At 40.7% G+C, this 23,680-nt stretch overlaps 1 protein-coding gene across 2 annotated transcripts in view; it reads right to left on the reverse strand.

The window, feature by feature from the left end:
• The window catches only part of ABLIM1 (actin binding LIM protein 1), a 143,586-nt gene extending 122,376 nt beyond the window's left edge, over positions 1 to 21,210 (reverse strand). Inside the window, exon 1 of one of the 2 annotated variants that reach the window (XM_027789243.2) lies at positions 20,890 to 21,201. In XM_027789243.2, the coding sequence (XP_027645044.1) occupies positions 20,890 to 21,133 (244 nt within the window). In that variant the 5' untranslated portion in view covers positions 21,134 to 21,201. Of the gene's footprint in view, positions 1 to 20,889 lie in introns of both variants that reach the window. The other variant, XM_055797763.1, reaches the window with a different exon arrangement.
• Between the last annotated feature and the right edge of the window lie 2,470 nt (positions 21,211 to 23,680).

The raw sequence follows: 23,680 nt of genomic DNA on the forward strand, positions 1-23,680 counted from the left end.
CATTTGGATCACTTCTTTAATTTGATATCATTTTAAGATGCTGCTTCTGTACTAGATGCTGAACACAAAGTTCCAAAATACTGCCATGTAGATTATCCTAACATCTGTGATATCGAACTGGTGCTAACAACACTGGGAATTAGGGAGCTATCCCATTGACACTGTTTACAGAACCTTGCCTATTAGGCTCACATATAGCATAAAAAACATTTCACTTCCCAACAGCTGGCATTACTTGGTTTGACCCTTATTTTAGTACGTACTTCTTACTTTGCACCTTGGAGGAGACTCCTGCTTCTGTTTTCCAGTCTGTGTGGAACATAATAACAGACAACCTACACGACTGAGCTACGCGAGACATCTATAATTTCTGGGTTTATAGCACTATATGATAAGCCCACATAAAAGCCACTATTATTTCTCTCTTTGTTGCCTCTTACATAGCAATGCAGCTAACATACAATGTGAAATGACTGCCATTAATAAAATACATAATTTTGCTGCAAAAACATTACAAAGCCTCCAAAAAAGGGTCTAACTTTGAGACAACACTGAAGCACTTACTTAGCTTTAAATCCAAGTGATTCAATTAGACTCAACAAGATACTCTGCTGAACAGAACAGGCTTAAGACAATGCCCAAGTGTTCTCCTCAGCCAGATCCCTAGTGAGCCTGAAAGCTATCCAGGTTCAACGAAGGCAAGGATTAATCATCCGTTTGGGGATACTGACTATTCTCTAGGTGGAAAACCAACTTTGTTATAAATAATCCTTTCTAAATTAGTTATGGATTGCCCCCAGAAACAATGAAATCCTGTTCTCTGGCTTCTCCCACCCAAAGGGCACAGCATATTTCGATTGGTGGAACTTGGTCTTTTCCCCGGGTATGCATTAATTTTTCCACAACGAGAACTGACTCTCCTACAGCAGAGGCCAAATTATCGTCCTGGCTTGCACGTTCTTTCCTACCAAGCTTTCTACCTCCCCTCTGGAAAAAAATTTCTTTGTCCTAGCTTAATGTATTTTAAACATGCACAATTTCACTATGCCAAGACCCTATCTTTAAAAGGCTTGCCTTTTGAATTTTTGCCCAGGAAAATCAACTACATAATTTGCAGGTCTGCTCGCTTGTATTCAACTTGATCAGCAGGGCTTTGGTAGCAAGGGTGCTGCAGCGGTGACTTGTGTAGGAGGTGAACATGGACTGCATTGTGCTGGTCATAGCTCATTCCAACCAGCTCAGCAAAGGACAAAATAGACCCATTGCACATCAAAACAGAACCATAGAAACACATAGCACCTGTGCAAAAAAAATATACATAGAAATGGGCAGTAAACACTGAAAGAAAGAGACACACACAGGAGACGCAATACAGATATGCCAGAACACCAGGGGTGCTGAAAAACAGAGGAGACACAGGAGACTATGCCAGGGCAGGTGAGACACCAGAGCATGGGTAAGACAGAAACAAAAATGATGCCAGGCCAGGAGGGTCAGCAGGGCAGGAGAAATGCTGAGGCAAACTAGCTGTTCCAAGCAGGGACAAAGAGAAGACTCAGGAGCAGGTATGACTCTAAAAGGACCGGGGCCAGCAGAGAAACCCATGACGAAATAACTGAGTAAGAAAAAAGAAGCAATAAAATGAAAGGAACAACAATGCACTGACCCCAGACTCCTGCATCACCATCACCTCAACAAAGGTCGAGTATAATGTGTGGCATGTGGCCTGGAGACCAGAAAGGGGAAGAAGTGTCCAGAGAGAAGGTGGAGTGTGTTTCTCCAAGTGTGTGTTTGCTTGCTTTTATTTTCAACACCTGAATCAGTAATTAAAAGTTTATTAATTGCCAATACATCAAATTGATTGAACCTCCCCTACTTAAAACTGGGGGGGGTTGACCCACAGTACTCACTGTTTCAGATGGAGGAACAGCTTAACTGCCTCTGCTGCTGCCTGACTCCGTGAACTCTGCGGTCTCAAATTTAATGACTAAAACCACTAAGCCCTCCCCTCCAGTGAGATCAACAGCAGAAGTTCTCCCATTTCTCAACATAAAATAGCTGCCATCGTATCTTCAGAGGGCTGGCTTTGGAGTGCAGCTAGGATGCAAGGAATGTATGGAATTTCACTGCTGAGAAACGGGAAGCCATCAGGCATGGCAGGACTGCACACTGTGCTTGCTTGAGTCTTTGGATATGAATATTCGTACCCTCATATGAACTATGAGCACTGCTATTTAAAAAAAAAATAAACTCTCCAACAAAAATGCAGTGCCTGAGCTGGCATCTCCTTCGTTATTTTTGTTTCTCTCGATATCAATGCTGCACACTAGAAATGCAATTTGAAACCTAATATTAACAACAAATAAGAGAAAGTACACAAAACCCAACACCATAAATTTGTCAATAAAAACTTAATTCCTTTACAGTAGTTTTGTCTTACGAAAGTAATAAGCTGTTTATAGAAGAGTCACATAACACTGGAATATTTTTTTAATTTTTTTTTGTACAAGTGGAAGTAGTTACATTCCAAGGCTAAGATTTCCTTGCCACAGCTGTGAAACAAAGTAAAAGAAACTCTGCTCCAAAGACCTCTATTCAAATAATCAAGGCAGACAAGAGGAATGTTCTTACCCTCATTTTACAGATTAACACAAGGAGAGATCAAATTCCTTCCCCAAGGTCACCTTAAGAGTCTCTCAACAGAGAACTGTTCTATAATTCAGTACTTTAACTAGAGGAGTAATTTTTTTTAACACATACTACTACGTATGTTTATAAAATGCCTTCTGTGGCTTGTACAAGGTAACACATTGACTTAATCAAAACAAAACCCCAAATGCCTGACTCCAAAAGCAAACTGTCAAGCAGAACTAAATTTAAAACTAAGTAAACTGAAGCAAAAAGAAAACAAAACTCCCCAACCCTCCCCCTGCCAACGTGTGATTGCATAATCTTGTCATGTGCTCCAAAAGCAACAAACTTGGAGACTTTCCCAGGTCACCTGGGGTTAAAAGTTCCAAAGTCATGAGTTCAGATCAAGACTATGTTTCATTAACAACTATAACACTGAGACAGTGTCAGGACCCAAATCCCATTATTCAATATTTTCTTGATTCTCACTAGGAGTAAACATTTAGACTGCAAACACACACAGCACTGGAGAGACAGTGTTCCGGACACAGAACACCTTTAAATTAACATGCAGGTAATGTTTTGCATGCTCTTCAAGAATAACCCCATCTAAAGCCGTTCCATTTGCAACAAAAGAAAAAGTTAAGACTAAAGGCTGCTTTGGAGGCTCATAGCTCTTGGGATATGCCAATGGAAGAGAAGGCAAGATTGGAGCTACTGCAAGCATAAAAACAGTCCTCTTGGTCAAAACCTTAAGGGGGTATCAGTAACATGCTTTATCAAAAGTATGAAGAAAACACAACAGAGAACTAAACCTCTCTACAAGACTGAACTAGGCCATACGCCAAACTACACAGGGAATGTTGTTAATATTTGGTGAACTACATCTTCTCTGTTGTTTACTGGAAAAGCCAGCACAAACTGAATACCCACAGAGACAGTTGTGAGAACATGGAAATACAATCTGACTTACAGCAACCTGGTACCCAGTAGGTGCCAGCACCTACCCTTCAACAGAATCAACATGTGAAGAACAGAAATCATAGAGCCTCTGTATCCACTTCCTCAGTTCAAAAAATCTTCAACCCTTCCTCTCTCGTCCTTTTATCCAGCCAAGCATGTATAAGTTTGGCATGAATAGATACTAATCCACTTCCACAGGTCTGCCCATGTATGATCCAATGCAAGATCTCATCAGGTACAAAGCCGATTCCCGATATGCTTTCACAGACTAGCAAGTGAATGCTAGGATGGTCTTCTTACCAACTGGTCATGAAATCAAGAATCAGGGCTAAATCCTCAGTTTACGTGAAGTAATGGAGGTAAAAATGAAGCTGCACCACTTACATCAGCCAGGAACACGGCTAGCAGGGTCACAATTAACACATCAACCTCAATAAGAACGCAGATCATTCAGTATGGGTTTTATATTACAGAAGAGAATTAATAACAAGACATGCATAAGAATTTCTTCCTGTTAAAGGTTATAAAGAAAGAAAGTTGCCCTTGGATGCAACAGAGTGACAATAATTTACCCGAGTAACTAGATAACAAGGGCTCATAATTGGAAATAGATAAGTACACAGTCAGAGACATGAAAATGTGGTATCAGTCAGGCATAATTCAGGAAGCGCCATTTGGTGTCAGCAAAAAACACCCTGGCCTCAGGATTTTTTTTGTGTATGAACTAACCAGGCAGACACTGAAATCATTCTACAATATGAGCATAATGAAGCATGCTAATTTGCTAAAAACTGTTACTAACCATTTTGCAATTCAGTGATTCGGAATTGCATTTTTCTAGTTGAAACCAGCCCCTCCAGTGCCTAGTTAATATGTTTATGAAATAACACAGGACTAAATGCATTTTCAGCCTGTTCAAACAGCAATTCAAGCAGTGGCTGGAAGGAAGGGTACCAGCCACGCTGCACTGGCCTGCATTTTGCAAGGCATCACTCTAGACAGTAATTTTTGTAGCAGCTTTAAAGTAGCAGTAACTCCTGATATCCTGACTAAAGTCAGCGAGCTGGTGGAGGAAGTTGGGGGTGGGGGTGTAAAGGAAAACACAAAAGAAATCATTAAAAAAAACAACTTTGCTGGAGAGATTATTTGAAAGTAATAAGGTAGAAAAGCAAAATACTAAACAGATTCTATCTTTCTTACTCTGCAGCCATGAGATATGAAATATCAGTAAATGTATGACAAAATTAAAGACAGCATTCAGTTATTTCAGTCCATTATCTGTGTGAACAGGAAAAAAAAATATATCCAACATCAATATTAATAGCCATTGTAAATAATGTATTAAACTTGGTGGGGAGGGGGAAGCAGGCAATTTAAACACAAGTCTTTTGCACATTTTTAACCATTTATTGTCTATTTTTCCCAGTATTCTAGGTTTTCTCCCTTGCATTTTTTATAAAAATAATGGGCTTATTTTAATTTTCTTACAGGTATACAACAACTTTCATGATGTGAGATGCTAAAATTGTACTTAGTACTCCTAAGGTACAGCCCCATGTTGCACCGGTAGCTCAAAGAACTGAGGATCAGCTGGGTGGGGAGCAGAAATGTATCAGAGGATCAAAACTGAGTGCACAACTAAAGGCTTGACTTTTTATGTACACTTCAAGAAAATCAGCAGCCCATCTTTAAATTGGATCTTAGAAAACAAGAAACAATAGTGATAAGCTGAACGATAACACACTTTTCTTAAAAGTGAGTGGCATACTTGATTCAAATGATTTTGAAACTTGCACTTGCAAGGATTTGGCATGAAACTGCTACTTAAATCATCGCTGGTATGGCTTACTGATACTGGTAGCAGGTCAACAGCTCACCACTGTTGACTAGTTCAGCACTGACATTATAAAAATGGTCTTGTAAATGTAACATATCAATTCTGCTAAGTAGCCAATACTATTTATGCTGGGCCACTGCTTTTCATCAACAAAAATTATCAGTAGACAGTATATGCCTATGACTAACTCCCTGGATACATCTGATACTATGGCAGACTAATGAGGCACTTGTCCCACTCTCATCAATCTAAACAACTATGAAGCTAAATTCACTCCATTTACTTCATTTACAGCATAAAAAAATAATCTTAACATGGGTGTTCAGAGGTGAAAAACCGCTCACTCTTTCTCAGCATGCTTATTTGTTTGTTCCCTAGTTTGAATTTATCCCACATTATCTTTTACAAAGTCCTCAAAAGTAAAGAACACAGATCCCCCACTTCACAGAACAGAGAAGTTCTGTCTGAAGCTATCTGTGATCACATAATGCTCCAAAAAGAGATGCAATCCACTACTCAGATACAATTTCACATCTTCATAATGCAATTAATGCTATAGAGCACTATTAGAGCAAGGAAAGACCCCACAACCGTTTCTAAATTCTTTGACTAGTAAATGTTTTGGTAGGAGGCTTAAAATGTTATTTATAGGTATCAGTTTCAGTTACCTAATTTACTGCTGCATAATTCAAACATTATGCAAAATCTCATATAATCCATTTTTTCATTAAAAAGGTAAAACATGACCCTCTCAAGTCCAGACTTGCTGAATGTATCAATGTTTATCTTTAAAATTCTAAGCTAACTGCTTTGGTGGTCACAGCTCTTTGAACTGTAGCAAATATAGGTAAAAAACAGGCAACAGCAAACTTAGGTTAATTCACATAAAAAAAACATCAAAAAAAACATGTACACACAGAAGGAACCCAGCTGCACACACATGCTAAATTGTGTGTGTTCCAGACTCTACCCTTATTAAAACAAGTACAAAGATAATCAATGCAATCCACTGCAGATTTTGGCACATCACTTTTATAGAAAGGAAAACAGTAACTGTCAATCAAAACATGCTTCATTTTAAATTTGAAGGTTTAAACCTCAGCTTATTATGGCTGACATATGAGGTTGTTTCATCTCCAGTCTATCAACAAACATAATTACCTTTTTCTTTCACCATGGCAAACAAATTTTCTTTGTACTGGAAGCAGAAAGAATTAACTGAAGTAATTTAAACACAATCTCTTTTCCAGCAGTGTCCGGCTGAGGTGGATTTAAAAAAAAAAAAAAAAAAAAAAGGCAGCTTATTCCAGGTAATTATCTTCCTCGGTCAGATTTCCCACAAGATCTGACCAGGTCCGATTGCTCGTCACCATGTCTTTTCTTCTTGTGCTTCTTATCTTCTTCCACTGTGGTCTTTTCCTATGGCTAATGGCAGCTCATACCCTGCTTGTGGACTCTGCCCCTTGTGCTGAAACAACCAGCTACAGCTGCTGCTGTGGAACAAATGCTGAATTCCACTGTCCCTAATTTCCAGCCACTGACACCACCTTGCATTCCTCTGCCCTCGCAGAACGGAGCTGGCAACGTAATTTGCTCCAGAATGACTGGCAAAAGGCTGCAAGTGAGAAGATGTGAGAGAGAACAGCAGAGCTGTTCAAACACACACAGAAAGCTAAAGCAGCATTTGTGAGTTTCCTATTACTTTATTTACTCAAATTGAGCCAGGATCAAGAGGAGAAATACAAGACGAACACAGGCAAACGCTGAAGTAGGCTGCGGCACAGAGGCTTTTCTATGGTGAGCACCGTTTATCCACTCCTGGTTTTACTCTAAAGCTGTTACCAAATGCCAATTACTAGAACACAAAACATGCTCACAAATAGTCTCTCAATGCCTTCTAACTGTAGTACAGAAGAGAGTAACATACAACCTGTGCAAGCTGGGAATACTGACTATATTCAGTACCTTGAAATAACAATAAAAAAAAATAAAAAAAAAAAAAAAAGAGAACTGTCACCACTCAGTGAACACCCAGGTTCAGAAGCATAGCCAGGGAGTGCCAGAAACAATTTTTTTGCTGTGAGTCAAGGTACATGCTGTATTCTGAAATATCAAATAATTGTAAACCACAACTCCTCTTACGCTATTCCTTTTGAAATGATAGCCATGAGCCCTCATGGAACTGTTCAGAGCATACTGAAACAGCAGCACTTCCACACGCATTTCACAGCCCCAACAAGACAAAGCACCAGTGTTGAACCTGGGCACCAAACTGACCTTCTAATTTATGGTTTTCCAGGCATTACACTCTGAGAAAGGACTGGTCAGCAAGCTAATGTTAAAAAAACCCCAGACAATATTGCCAAGTCTCATCATCTTGTAGCAAGATTCAGAATATTTCTTTTCTATTAAAAGATACAGGTCTGAGTCAGATGAGAAACAAAGCTTTTCTTTTATAAGTATCCTTTCATTTGCAGTTATGAAGAAAAGCTTGGAAATATGATTAGTCAAACCCCTGAATGCCTATTAAAAACCACTTAACATGTATTACTTTGAATACATATATACTGCCAGTATCAATATTTTGAGGAACCTCTCTCTCTGCTACTATAGGTCACTTTTTTCTTATTTATAAATTACTTCATTCCTCATTTTAGCTAGCTACAAGTGACTTCACCAACAGAAACCTATGTCATCATACCTTTGCTTGGACAATAAATTTTAATACTTATTGTTTAGAGGTAGAGAAAATGACAAAGGGAAATGAATTGACTTGCCAAACACAAATGTAACATCAGTAGTAGAGAACTGGGTCACATACAAAGAGATTCTGGGCTAGATTACGGGCAGATTCGTTGGTCTATAGCTTCAACTTGACCACAACTCAGTGCAAAATGTGCTTTAGGTTACATGGAGGTGCAATTACATTTATACCGCACCCTAAAGCAAAAGCCATGTTCAACGCAGAGTTGGAAGAACCTCTGATTTGCGAGAGCTGGACTTAAATTGGAGCTCACGCCTCCACAAGGGAATTCCTTCTCAATGCAGTATACTATATGTAGGGAGAGAAAAATTAATGTAAAGAAAAAAGCTGTAGGCATCAGCCAGACAGAGCAGCAGATGGCTGATACCTGCTGGAAAAAAAAATGAGAGCATGCATGCAGTGTTAAAAATATTTGCAGTAAATAAATTATAAATGTTTTGTGTAAATGCCATCCAGAACAGAAAGAAATTAAACAAGCCAGTCTGCCTCACCCAGAAGATCTCTCTTATTCCGTGACATTCTTGAACAAATAAGTAACTAAGGGAGAGATAGGGATTCAGGCACATGCATGGAAAAAAAATAGTTATTCTATTCTAACAAATCTAGGCTGGCTTTCTATTGTTAGCAGTCTTAACGTCTAAGAGAAGCACAGCCCAGGCGGTCTGACATTCTTGCTTCTATGACTCAGCGTGTTACTATTAATAGCATTTGAGGCTCAACTGGGGAGCCAGGCTGAACCCCACCAACACTGAGGCATAATCCATTATGTCACTTTTCTGACTGGTTAGAGATGTCAGGTTGTAACTCAGCCTGGCTGTGTTCTTTTTCAAACAGTATTTTGTAAACAGTTAGGGGGCAGCCTCCCGAAAGGGGCACCCTCCCAAAAGGGGCACATCTGCCCTTCATTCATAAATATTTGATCTGATGTGCAGAGTATAGTCTATAGATACACATGCATGGATAATGTTAACCCTTTCCTGTGAGCTTCAGACACAAGGCTGGCAATGATTGTCATTCATTTTTTGTTCCAGCAGCTGCTGACACAGAAGCTGCCTGTTGGTATCTGGATTTCTGTTCTCCGAGTTCATTACTTCCATTTTTTACATGTGCTAGAGATTAGCACTGCTGTATCTCATCTCACCCGTAGCTGAATAGAAGCCCTTCCTCACATCATTCAGCCATGGAAAGCTGCAATGTTAGACTACAACATTGCACATAACAATAAATTTCAAAATACTGACTGCAGTAAATTACACTGGAGATTTAGGAGTCAAATGTAATTTACTCCTGAATAAAGAGATACAAAGAGCAGACAAAATGTTTTAAACCAGGATGGTTTTTGGTTTTAATCTCACTGTATTAAGCCTGAAGACTAAAATTTACCCCACTGTACAATTCAGAGTCTACTCAGATATCCTAAACTGGAGATGAAAGAGGAATAGCAAATCTGGAAACAAATCCCTGGTACTTATTGTTATTTAGAGGTGGCAATTTTAAAGGAAAGCACAATAACCTTTTTCCTTTAAATAACCTTTCCCATGGCACAAATGAAATGGAGAGTCTCCCTTGAACACAGCGTAGGTAGAAGAGTCACAATGAATATACTATAGCTAAACAACATGCTTATGTTGCTGTTATTTTCTGGTGAAAATTATCCTGTGCATTCCGCAAGGGGCATGAGAACCATACCAAGGTCGCTCCACAAAGGGAGAGCTAAACCTGTTTGTTTCACCTTTTCTTGTACCTTGATAGTGTTGAAAAAGTGTAAGATACTACACAGTTGAGCTATGATTTACGATTTGTTGTTCTCATTTTAAAAGCTGACTTTCATATTTTTATCTTGCTTTCATTCTTCACAGATGAGATCATGGCTTATAAGTATCAGCGGACAGGTTTTTTACAATTTCTTCAAAACGGACTGATATCTCTTGTTCATCAATCATGTCTGCTAGAAAACAGAAAGGGAAAGGGGAGAAGTTGTTCTATTAATTAATATCCAGGAAAATACCCTCTGGTTAATGTCCTTGCTTCCGGCAAAAACAGTTTTGACAAGAAAGCCTGCCACAGGCTTCCACAGCTTAACCACTGTGCAACCTAGGTCAGTTGAGAGCCATCACTTCTATAAAGTCTTGATTATGGCATTTAGCAAAATGCTCCCTTCTCCAGGAAGGAAATGTCGCACTTTCATGACCTGCTCTAATTGTTATCCTGATCTAACTGTGCCTGCTTGGAGAAAAACCAATGTCGACATGGGATTTCTTGCAAAAGACCTGTAAACCGAGCAGTGCTCCCAGTGCTCTGACAGGGAAGCCTACAATTTCCAGTTTTAACATTCTCAAAAGCCATACATTTAAGTATTTCCTGGCTTCTGTTTCTCCTGAACATACCCTGCTCCAGAAATCTGTTCCTCTGATGCCTCTCCCTCAACCACTTGGACAATTAACACATTTTCCATCTTTTGAAAACAGCTCAAGCAGCAATGCTTTTTAAGGACTGTAGTATAAAAGAAGCCAGGCAACTGACTTGGGCGCAGTTGATGACGTTGGTGGAGATTTTCAGATTCACTCAGACACACTGCTGAGCAGAATTCAGCCTGTACCTGACCAATCTGTTGCCATTACTAGCTGTGAACAGCTGGGTGTTCGCTCCCGACGACAAACATAAGGTGTTTAGTAAGGCTGCTCTTGTATGCTTTGCTCTTTTGTCTCTCCAGGTTCTTCCGGTAAACCTACTAGTCTTCCCAAGCCCGCAGGCAAGCTGCACGGGAAGCTCCTTTATGGCAGTCACCCTATAGTCTTTCCTCCACACAGTTTTTGCTCTGTAATCACTTCACACCGCAGTTTGTGCCAACCTCTCCTTAAGGCCATCTCCTCACCATGCTGCCCTGTGTGGAACCAGCAGAATGTTAAGCAGCTATAGGGGACCCACAGCCTGACTCGCCACCTCAGATCCTCTATGTTGCCCTATTACAAGTTTTAAAGTCTAGAGGAGCATACACAGACCCACCCGAGGGGAATATGGTTTTTTCTTAGGACATACTACAGCCCTGCAATCCTACATCTTAGGATAATCATGTTGTCCTTACCGATAGGGCTGATCCCCAAGCAAGTACTGCCTGATCGCCTGGGTCCTACCCACATCTCTTCTGCTGTGCTGGGCTTTCTTTCGCAGCTTGTGTCATGCTATTTTGGATACCTCCAATCTGTAATATTGGTGTTTATAATCATGTGTCACCATTCTTTTATATTAAATGAAATTAAAATTTAGCAGATATATCAATCACTTGATTCAGCAAAAGATCATTCTGATCTGACAGGACTTGGGGGTTTATTGCTTTTTTAGTAGAACCATTTATTAATATTCTTTCAAATTAGACTCCTCAGGAATAAAACATTTCTCAGGTTTTGATTTATTAAGAGGTCTGGATTTCTTAAAACAAAATCTGGTTTTCTGAGGTTCTTGCAAGCAAGATTTTCTTAGCAGGTGCTATTCTGCATAACAGTAATAGTCTGCAAAATACTGATAAAACTAATTATCACAAAACAAAATAAGTAAACAAGGACACTTGGCTTTGCTCTAAACATTAAGAAGCCTATAACACACACAGATGTAAAAAGCACCTGAAACCTCCAGATCATCTTTAGAAACAGCCGAGAAAAGACAGTTACATTACACTTCTTTGCAACAGACCCGAAAACATTAAAAGCTCCATGGTGGGTAATCTGACTGTAGGTATGTACAAACATTAACCACTGAACACACATTTATATTACTGATGTAACAACTGGCTTCCAAACTGCTTATGTTATTGCTAATCCTTAGAAAGGAGATCATGCTTTCTTAACACGTGTGTGAACTTTCACATTATGCATACATACTTGGCACGGAACTGAGATATATAGTACAGTAGTATGCTGTAGTGACAGTGGTTTAAACTCAGTATTTTTCTTTAAGACTACCATATCAAATCATCACTATTCACCTGCTATAAATTTAATTCATCTAGCCAAATCATTATTACAACCAGTATTGTTGCTGATAAAAACAGGAGAGTACTGTCAGTAACCATTACTGATAGTAACCACAATTACTGCTGAAAACTGCAACTCACTTCCACGAAGGCAGGAATCCCCAACAGGAAAGCATACAGGCAATGGTTGGACTTAATGATCTCAAAGGTCTTTTTCAAGCTAAATGATTCCATGATTCCAAGCGTCATGCTTTACTGTGCATGCCTAAGGTTAAGGCGATTTGATATTGATAATCCACTTCAGAATTGGATTAACTCTGCAGAATAACCCCCACAGCCTATCTTGAGAGTTGTTGGCTCAGTTAAATCAGCAGGAATGCAGGAAAGACTCACTAGTCTAAAGAGCTTCTCCGTGAAAGGTCCATGAAACACCGGACTGAAGCAGCTTTCCACCAATCAGTTTGCCGAGCAAAGAAACAAGTTTTTTGCTTTGCAGTCTCAAGTGACTTGACAGAGTATCCCACCAAGCACTAGCTGCCTCAGCAATACAATACACAGCAAAGCATGCAACACCACCAGTCCGCAATCCCTGAAGATCAGGCAACCCACCATGTGGACACTAGATATATACTACTCTTATATTTAAACCGTACTAATCAGTTTTCACTGTGCCAAATGACAAATGCCTTCTCTTCTGATTCCATATTAAACTATAAAAAGGACTCTAAAAAAGGCACCTGTATCAGTCCTGCAAACTTATCTCACTCCCAACAGCTATTTCCCAGTCCAGCATCCTTTCAAATGAACTACAAAGGACCTCAAAGAAAAAATAAAAATACCTTTTCCAAGTAGATACAACTTGGCTACATAGTGTAATATTAATATATTCAAAAAAGCTTTTACAGCACACAAATTCTTATCTCCTCACTCCAGCTTCTGGAACTTTCCTATCAGTGGCTCTGATTTTATCCGCTAGCTAGGGAGGTCACTTGTTCCAGCATGTAAAAACTTACATGTTTGAAGCTTTCTTTTGAATTATTTGTTGCTGTTTCAATAGTAGGATGATCATCAAAATATTAAGCAGACATACAACCAATTGACAGTCAAAACAGAATAGGCATAACTGATTCCAAATTTTGCACCAAGAGGAATTTTTAAAAGCTAACTATAAAAGCTGTTTTGCTGCTGCTGCTCTGCAAGGTTTGCTCACAGTTAGTTTACACCAAACCAGACGGATTATTGCCTCTGCTCCAAAAGAAAGACTCATGTATTTTAAAGGAGAGTTTGCCAACTTAAAAAATAAACAAACAACACTGAATCCTTCAAGTACTGATGTCTACCAATAAGCTAATGGGGTTTGTATTTTTGCACTTTACAGTTAGATGCTGCTATGTTGTACATTGAAAACTGCACAGGCAGCTCCACCGTCTAATTCACGTGGTAACAAACAGTGATAAAACATTCCCTGGTACCACAGAATTTCTGCATCCCACCATAAAGACCCATTCCTTAAAGGAAAATAACTGAAAAACCAAAAGCAGGATAATATAAATACTGTAACCCCAATCGCCCGTTCTAACATTGTCTTCTTTCAGTCTCAGCTGTACCTTGTCTGCATCACCTGGGTGGAGAACATTCCCACTTCCCTTTCTTCCCTTCTCCTTCCATTAACTATTTGCCTTTTCACTGAAAAAAGCAGCTCACAGTGGTCTACCAAATAGCTATCATTCTCTCAGACAAAAAGCCACTTTTGAGGTCCCTGTATACATATAAGTCTCCTTAGTGATATCCCCGCCTCTCAGGCATGGAGGAGGAGGAGGAGCTGACAGCAGTCAGTATTCATCCTCTCCCCAAGCAGTACATGAGGGATGTATGGGAGTGGATGAAGCAAGGGAAAAGGCCATGCACCAAGCTTCTCTCTCCTCTTCTACACCCTCCATGCCCAAAGTGAAAGCTGGAGCCAGTGACAACAGCCATTTCCTATGCCCTTCTCACTGCTCTGCAGCTCTCCCACTATTTCACCTTCGGGATGAGCAGAGCAGGCCCAAGGGATGGCTTTCAGCACAGAAGAAATAGCAATTTCCATTTCTCCTTTCCTCATCCCACCGTCACCAGTATTTTATCCACTGGCAAACAGGCTAGACCTTCTTCAGCTGGAAACCAGGTTCCACCTCAGATGCCTGGACGCCCCCGCGCTGCTGGCGGCAGGCCGTGGTGGCCCTGAGCAGCCAGGGCAGCCCACAGCCGCTGTCCTGCTCCCTCTGCCCGGCACTGCGACTGCATTTCTCTCTTGGCTGTTTGATTAAACTATCAAGGTTATACAACTGCAGAGGACGGACATGGGAGAGGAAGTTTCAATCAGATACAGCACAAAGGCAGGACTCCCTGTAAAGAACGGGGCGGGGGGGGAGGTGTAGCCACTATATACTCTTTCCAGTCAGAGCTGCCTACACCCCTCAGTACTGTGGAGCGACAGAGTAAGCAGGACCTTTGCTTCAATTCCCCTTAACAGTCTTCACACCACTGTTATTGCCTACAGCCACGGAGAAAACCCACAAATTTTTCGTTATTCCTTTCTACTTAAAGCTGATTCGGCTCATCTTTCTTGCTAGCATCTAGTAACGGTAGGAACTGTGATTTTGTTCTTGTTTATCAGATAACAGCTAATAACTTAGGCAGAGATGGAGCAGTGAGACCTACAGAGGTGAATTCCATTGCTCTAAACCATGCCACGTTAATGCAGATTAATGCTAAACCACTGATGTACTCCTAAGCAAGTTAGCTTGGACTGACCTCAAACATGGACAACAACTTGCCCCACAGCAAATGGAAATCTGAAATGGGACACCAAGGGTTAAGACGACATTACGTGTTCAAATACTTCAAGTAAAAATTTGGCAGCGGTGTTTAAATTGAAGTAGAGATACTGCAGACACACAGAGGATGAAGAACTGGTCCAAAATTTTCTTTTTAAATTTAATCTTTAAAAAAAATTATCAAGCTAACTTCATATTTACAGAAGCAAAGACCATTAGTGCCTAACACAGGCAGTTTCAGCTGTACTTGCTACTCAAACACAAAACCACTACTCAGCATTTTTTCACAAGCACGTTTGTCTGTGCTTCTCGGGACAATGCAGAACACATCCATTTGACAACCCCTTATTCATCTGAAGAGTGACTAAATCCCTCATCTCCATTCTTCTGGACTAGGCAAACCTAATTCCATTAATCATTTCTCACAAGTCCTTTTTCCTAATGCTATTCTCACTGCCTTCTAATAGTTTCCTTCCAATTTACCAGTATCTTTCTCGAACTGCAATATCCAAAACTAGAGACAGTATCCAGCAGAGTCCTTTTCAGTAACAGGAACAGAGAAAAATTATCTACCTTGCTGTACATATCTCCTACTAACATATCCCAGAAAAAGAACGGGGGGTTTTGCAGCATTATTATACAGTCGATACATATCAATATATAGATATATAACACAATACATTGTGTTAAGTATCATTATCTTCTGTATACTTTTCTGGAGTACTGTTAGCTATTTTCCATTTCTTATCTGTGCAAGTTCAACACTTAACACTTTTAGTCTCTGAAATTCTGCTACATGACTTCAAACCATCTAGCTGACTTATCAGGACTATTCTGAATTCAGACACTGTCCTGCAGAAGAATGATATAACGCTCCTAAACCTGGATTAACACAGAACTTTAAAAGCACGCTTCTTATTCAATCATGTAAGTCAGCATTACTTAAATAAATAAATAAATAAATTGTAGGGACTGAAGCCAGGCCAGACCACTCACTCAAAGGAATCAATTTGAAAAACTATCAAAAAGAACCACCTTATCTGAAGTACATGAGCCGTCTGTTCAGCACCTCTCAGCATCTAAAGAGTACTGCCTACTACAATGCCAACAGAACCTGGATTTTTCTCTCATATCACCACTTGCATTCAGGATGGCTTAGCTTTGGATACCTGACAAGTTCACACAGCCCCATTAAAATCCGCTGGCTGTAGGTTACATAAAGCATACATTCTGTGGGGAGCTACTACAAACACCACTAGCAGGTACAACCGAAAATTAAAATAGGAATTTTTTTAAATTTTTTTTCCCCTCCCCACCTTCCTTCTTTCTGTCCAGGTAACAACAGGGACTGGTGTTAAAAAAACTGCAGTCTGCAGGGTTATCTTGGGCACATCTTGGTACTATGAAAGGAAAATGGCGATGGGGCGAAAAACACTGCCTGTTTGTTTCCCTAGCAGGGGGCTCTAGCTGTCTTGCCAAAACACACCAAGAAAACTCTACTGACGCAAGCAAGATGATGTGTGGACACTTCAATGTACAACAGTGAGCAAATGTTTATGCTACAGCTAGTATTTTATAATTGGACCTTTTACTTTGGATCTGTAAAGCCCATTCCTGTGAGGAACACCCTACCTCTGTGCCTTCCCTCACATCACCATGTTGATCTCTTGGATCCCTCCTCCCTGCAAACACAGACAGAAAAAACAGACCTTTTCCCCAGACCCCATTTCTCATAGAACAGGATATACTGTTTCAGTTGGAAGTGACCTACAATGCGAGTCCAACCGCCTGACCAGTTCTGGGCGTACCAAGTTAAAGCATGTTATTAAAGGCATTGCCCAAATCTCTCTTAAACACTGACAAGCTTGGGGCTTCGACCACCTCTCCAGGAAGCCTGTTCCAGTGTTTGACCACCCTCTTGGTAAAGAAATACTTCCTCACATCCAGTCTAAACCTCAGCTGGCACAGCTTTCAACCATTCCCACTTGTCCCATCACTGTATACCAGGGAGAGGAGATCAGCACTTCCCTCTCCACTTCCCCTCCTCAGGAAGCTGTAGAGAGCAACAGAATCATAGAATCATTTAGGTTTGAAAGGACCTTTGAGATCATCAAGTCCAGCCACTAACCTACCACTGCCAAGTCACCAGTAAACCATGTCCCTAAGTGCCACATCTACACATTTGTTAAATACCTCCAGGGATGGTGACTCCACCACTTCCCTGGGCAGCCCGTTCCAGTGCTTGACAACCCTTTAAGTAGAGAAATATTTTCTAATACCCAATCTAAACCTCCCTTGGTGCTACTTGAGGCCATTTCCTCTCGTCCTATCACTTGTTACTTGGGAGAAAAGACCAACCCCCACCTGCCTGCAACCTCCTTTCAGGTAGCTGTAGAGAATGACAAGGTCTCTTCCCCTGAGCCTCCTCCTTTCCAGGCTTAACAACCCCAGTTCTTTCAGACACTCCTCATAGCACTTGCTGTCTAGACCCTTCACCAGCTTCTCCTTGTTGAACCTCATGCAACTGGCCTTGGCCCATTGATCCAGCTTCCCGGGTCCCTCTGCAGAGCCTCCTGCCCTCCAGCAGATAACACTGCCCCCCAACTTGGTGTCATCTGCAAACTTACTGAGGGTGCATGCAATCCCCTCGTCCACATAGTCAATGAAGTTATGAAACAGAACCGACCCCAACACTGAGCCCTGGGGAACACCACCTGTGGCTGGTTGTCAGCTGGATGTAACTCCATTCGCTCTTTGGGCCCAGCCGTCCAGCCAGTTTTTAACCCAGCAAAGAGTACATAAGGTCTTGGTTCTTCATAAATTTTCTTGTACCAGTCCAGTCTGCTCCCTGGCTTACCATCAAGCTGTTTTCATGCTCCCTGGATTCCCCCCATGCCCTTCTCATCTTCTCAGGTTCCTTCTGCCTTCCTTTACATGCAGCTAATCCAACACAAGCAGCCATTCTCGCAAGCCATGCTTTAAATTCACTGTTGCATAAAGTTACTAAAGGTCATAGAGGTGCTGTGTTAGGTAATACGGTATACATCTCCTTTCTGTCAGGTGTATACCACTGTCACACCCAAAGAGTAATCAGCCTGGAGGGGCACATAAGGTGTCATCTGTACAAGCAACAGACAACAGTATCTCGTACAAGAAGCAACATCACACAGTTCGCAGCCAATTTTCGCTTTAAAATTCCACTGCTTTTTTGCAATGAAGTTTCAACTTTTGCTAGTCCTGAATGTCAGACATTTTTCCACAGAACCCTTTGTGTCAGAGCCTGGCCTCCAGAGAATCAAGGCCATTTGCTGAACAGGTCTTCTAGGCTAAGGCAGATTTTATTGCAGCAAACCACACAGCCAGCCACCCTTCTCATGGGGAACAGTCCCTTACCTCCTCCCCTAGAAACAGGAGGGGAGGTGGCTCATCAGTCTTTGGTCAAATGAACTCAAGGGAAATGCAGAACGAGGGTCCTTTCAGTGAAACAAAGCCTTTCTAGTCTTGTTGATTTTTTTTTAAATGTTTTCTTCAATTTTTAGAGTACCTTTAACTATCAGTGTCATGCCACCGTTTAACCTGATGAGGCAAGTTTAACTTTCACCACTTTAACTTCCCCTTTAAGAAGGGGACAGAATTTCAGGATACAAGTGCTAAGTAAAAGCAAGTAACGGGTTCAATCAGTGAGACTCAGAAGACTCTCGCCTCCTGAATACTAAATAGCTCTGCACTTGTTGACAATTCCTGACCTTCCAAAAACCTAAAACGGGGGCCTTTCCTGCTGGTTAGATTCCACTTACGAGCAGCAAGGAAAATGTTTAGTGACTTCAAATGCCTTGAACAGGTTAATTTCCAATCTCTGTTTGTAAAGCCAAATACAGACAGCAAACTGTCTTTCCGCGGGGTATATAAGCTGCTAAATCTTGTAGTACTTGATGCACTATAATCCGCAATCAGGCACATGGCCTAAGAGACAGACATGCGTTTTGCATCTTAAAGTCATACACAGCTTTTACAATCAGGCCGTTTCCAAAAACCATTCTACTGGTTTTCTTCTAAGTTGGTGAGATTCTGATTCCAATTGTTGTAATTTAAGTAAAGCTGAGACGTCAGACAGCCTGCAAACTTTCAGCTAGCACTACCCATTGCGCTGGAAAGCAGGACCACAATACCCATCCTACTGAATAGTGGGACCCAAAATGTAGGATGAAAGGAAAAAAAGCCCCAGTGGTTATTTGCATTATCTTTTGTAGCACAATGTTAATCAGAACCTGACCTGCTATCCTTGTGATTGCTTACAAATGAGTGAAGAACTGCAAAACTGCTGATTTCTAGACTGATTTAAGCCCCATACAAATTAGAAGAAAACTGCACCTGTGCAAAAAGGTGGCTCATAGCCTGCTATGATTGCAAAGAATTTCTTTGGAGTCCTGCATGGATTGATCATACAGCTGGTCACTGTTAATTCAGTTAGTTTTCTATCCTAAATTATGATTTATAAAAATGCCTAAATCGTCTGTAGTTTTCTCCAGAATATCAATGTGAAACACTGTGGGGGCTGGCAAGGCACAATGGTAGTTGCCTTTTCTGGTTCACAGCCTTATTATATATTTGACATGTGTTTTAGCAACACTTGAATTAAAAATTTAGTTTTAAAATATTTGATTACTCAGAAGTAGTAACCATCTGAAACAGCATATGGGTTTTGGCCAGTATTACTCTAAGAGTGTGAAGTTCACTGGGTACAGAGCTGACTAGCAAAAAGCTATTTCCATAGATGAAAAAGTATTACCTGGCACTGATGAAACAACAAACTTGAAAGTAGATCATTGAAAAATACTTGCTCACCATACACAATCAATCAGTACTAACATTCTGAGGAGCTGGGCAGAGTGACATGTGTGTAGCAGTTCTTTCGATCTGCTAAGTACGGGCAAAATTCCACCACATAAGCAGTTTGGGTGACCAAAACTGAGGTCCATAAAGCAAGTCCTAGAAGGGAGTATTTTTGCAATTTATCTGAGAACTTCAGATTAACATTTATAGCCAATTTCACAGATAGGGGTTTCCAGAAAACTTTTTTAAAAAAAAAAATTTAATTGATTGTAACGAATCAGTTAAACTGATGAATTCCAGATATAAGCTCTCCCACCACTGACCGCTCTATGAAGAAATAAACCAGTGTTCAATATTAATTAAAAACATACATGAAATTTTAGGAACTACTGGGAGGAACAAAGAGCATTGTTATGACTGTACCTACAGCCATGTTATGCTACATGTTGAATAGAGTTCTATTCCCCAATTTTTCAAGGGTTATAGTAGAATTAGAAAATTAAATGCAAAAAAGGATAGTCAAAGGCATTGACTGGCTCCTGCACAGAGCCTTTAAATAAATTATGACTGCTTATCCTGGAAAGGAAGCTACAACAGAAGCCTAATAAACTCACAAGTGACAAGAAGGTGAACACAGACTTTTAATCACCTCTTCCAATTAAAGAGTGAGACAGCTTCAAATGAAACTACTTGGCAATAGGTTTAAAACAAGCAAAAGGGAACATAGTTTCATAAAACCCATAGGAAAGCTCTGGAAGACATTACCACAGGATGTTGTGCTTTCAAAAAGTATTTTTCTATCTTGAGAATTTCTGCAGATTAAGGCCCCCTTTGTCCCAGGATGGCCACATAGAGACAGCTTCACCTATATCCATCAACTGCTTTTGACTATTCAGATTCTAGTTTGGCTTTTTACTCCTCTTTCTCTCCTCTGTCAGTGATAAAATATTTCTCCACACCCAAACACACTTGCTGTCATAAAGCATCCTGCTGCTACAAAAATATAATCTACCTGTAAAGCTATCTAGCCTATTCATGAACCAAAACTCAAGATCTAATGCCAGTCCTCACTTACCCAGATCCTCAGGAGTGTCAATTAACTGCTCACATAAGTAGTAGTCATCTGGATTCAAGCAGGGCAGTTGCTTCAGTAAACTCTGCTTAGGAATGAGATACAAGACCTCTGCAATATCCCCATCCTCAATAACTGACATCCTTTTGACTGAATTTCTGAATTTCACCTTTTCCAGCACCAATTCTTCAGTTTTACTTGATCCACACAGCTTCCTAACGCTGTTTAAAATGGGGAAAGATGGCATTTCTATTCAGAAAAAGCTAGGGAAAGCAACCAGTAGTGCAAGTAGTCAGTCTACTACTCACGGCACACTGCCCATACCAATCCTTCTCTGTTTCTCTTATCCAGCAAAGGAGATTAAGGAAGATATATTTTTAGTGATTATCTTCAAGAGATTACAGCAGTATGCTTGATCAGGTGACTCCCATCTACAACTATTGTAATCAGTTGCAACTCATCCCTGAGAACACAAAAATTGGAAGCAAAATCATAAAGAGTATCTGAAAATCAGATTAATATTGAGGACAAGAGAAAGAACGTAACTGAGTTATATAAGAGGATTAGTTTAAAATCAAAAAACCTTGCTGTGTCAAAAATCTTATTATGGAAGAATCATCATCATAAGCTACAAACGCACATCTGTGCTTTTAATCTACCATGCCCCTGTTCCGTGCTAGGTCTGCACATGCGCTACAGCAAAAAGGTTATAGTAAACATAGCGCTTGTTGGTCCTCCTTTTTGAGGAATGCGTGAAGGCTGCCTAGCACTAATTCATGAGCAGATTTCTTTGGAGAAATCCTTTCTGCAGCTTTCACTCCCTATTCAATACAAAAGCACTTAAGCTTTCCCCTATTAAGAGTTGGTTCGCTTGTGCTCTTTCTCTCCACTTTCCTGTGTAGCTGACAGAAGAAGCTTTGCAGATACTGTGCCAACCTTTCCTGCTTCACTTACAAGAAGTATTTACATTAATCCAATTTCAGTGATTTGCTAATCTAATCATCTAATGAATATTTCTCCCTGGGTAAAGGCAGAGTTAATCATCAATGGGGCACTGTAAAGTCGCAGGAAATGCCAAAGCAAAAATTAAAAAAAAAAACAAAAACAAAAAACCCACAACACTAACACAAAAAACCCAACCTAAACCAACATTCATCATCTGTAAGAGAAAGTTACAAGTAGAGCCCAGACCAGGACCTGCTCAGAGACAACTTTAAATTTTTTACTCAGCCAAACCCCCAGAGACAACTGCGCAGACAGTGTTTGGCCCAGGCTTTCAATTCCCCTTAACACACAGAAGCTACCTGTAGCTGCAAAATGACGTGGTGTAATAATTGAACTGCTTCCAGTAAGGCTTTTGCTAAACCAGAACGTTAAAAAAAAACTAACAAACAATAGGCTTACTGAGCACAGTAAGAAATTGTCACTCAATTCTTCCCTCAAAACCCAGAGTTCAAGTAATATCTACAGATGGGGACAGGCTTTGAAGAGAAGACTGTTACAGATCATCTATTATTACACACCTCCTATCAGGTCAATTGTTTTTCTATTTTTCAAGTTGTATGACTTCAATGTTATCATGAAAACAAGCCAAAAAAATCAGTTCCCCTTAAACAGCCATTCTTCTGGGTTTTATAATCAACCATGGATACAGTGGAACAAAGCCAGAACAAACCTGCACCATTAATTTTAATGGGGTGATGCTAATACGTATTTTAGGAAGAGCTGGCTCAATAAATATAGCAATTTGACTTATGTCTTAGAGGATCTTCTATCAGATCAGAGATCTCGGCAAAAGCCATGTTTTAAGTATTCCCCCTAGGAAATGAAGCTTTGCAGCCATTTTTCAATCCCTCCCAGATTTCACAACCTATAGACCTACACACCACAGCCACTCAGTTGAAAAGACAGATCTTCTGAAACTCCAAAAGCTTCTACCACTTCAACCTAGGGTGGATCACCATCTGTGCTTAAAGCAGAGGGATGACTCATAGGAGACAGCTGGATGCACTCTAACACAAGTATCTCCCAGCTCAGTATAAGAGTGTTGTTTGTTGCTGGATAATTGGCAAAGGCTGTTGACATTTGACACAGCAGTGCCAACTATCCAGCCTGACCAACACGTCAAGGTGGACTTTGCCCGCAGAGATAGGTGAGGCAAAAGCACACATTGCCCTGACATTAACTCTGCGGCAGAAGTTAATCCTCAGAAAGCAGAAAGGGGAGCTCTGCGGTAACTTTTTAAACTGTTCCAACACTTGCTACAGCTTGGCTATCTACATCCCAGAAAAAATGCTTGTCCTTCATTGGAGTCTGGATGCACTGGTTTAAGACTGACTCCCCGCTTTCCGTTGCAACCAGCCATGCTGGTTCCAACCTTCCAGCTACATTCACCAGACAGTCGTTACACCAGCTACTGCAGGAAGCACTGAACTAGGATGATCTGTGGTGTAGCAGCAGTCAGACAAAACTGTAGTCTTCTCCCACATCATCAGATACCATATAAGCTGTATAAAGCCTCTGCTTATTCCTTTAACTTGCAGTTTGCCCAGAAGAGTTGCAAATAAATGATACAGGTGAACAGGCCGAGCAAAGGCAAAGAGGCTTGACCCATCTGTTCCTGCATGTAGCAGGCATGGCTTCTGCAGGTGCAGCAACTCCAGCGTTAGCTCAGGAGGCGGCAGAGATCAGTGCCCTTTTCCCACAGCATCTCCTCCACAGAAGCAGTCAGCCTGTGACCGCTGTAGAAGGGCCCAATGGTAGTTCAAATAGCAAAGGAAAACCCAGTCTCCTG

This window comes from Falco peregrinus, chromosome 1, assembly GCF_023634155.1.
Source record: "Falco peregrinus isolate bFalPer1 chromosome 1, bFalPer1.pri, whole genome shotgun sequence".
Taxonomy (NCBI): domain Eukaryota; kingdom Metazoa; phylum Chordata; class Aves; order Falconiformes; family Falconidae; genus Falco; species Falco peregrinus.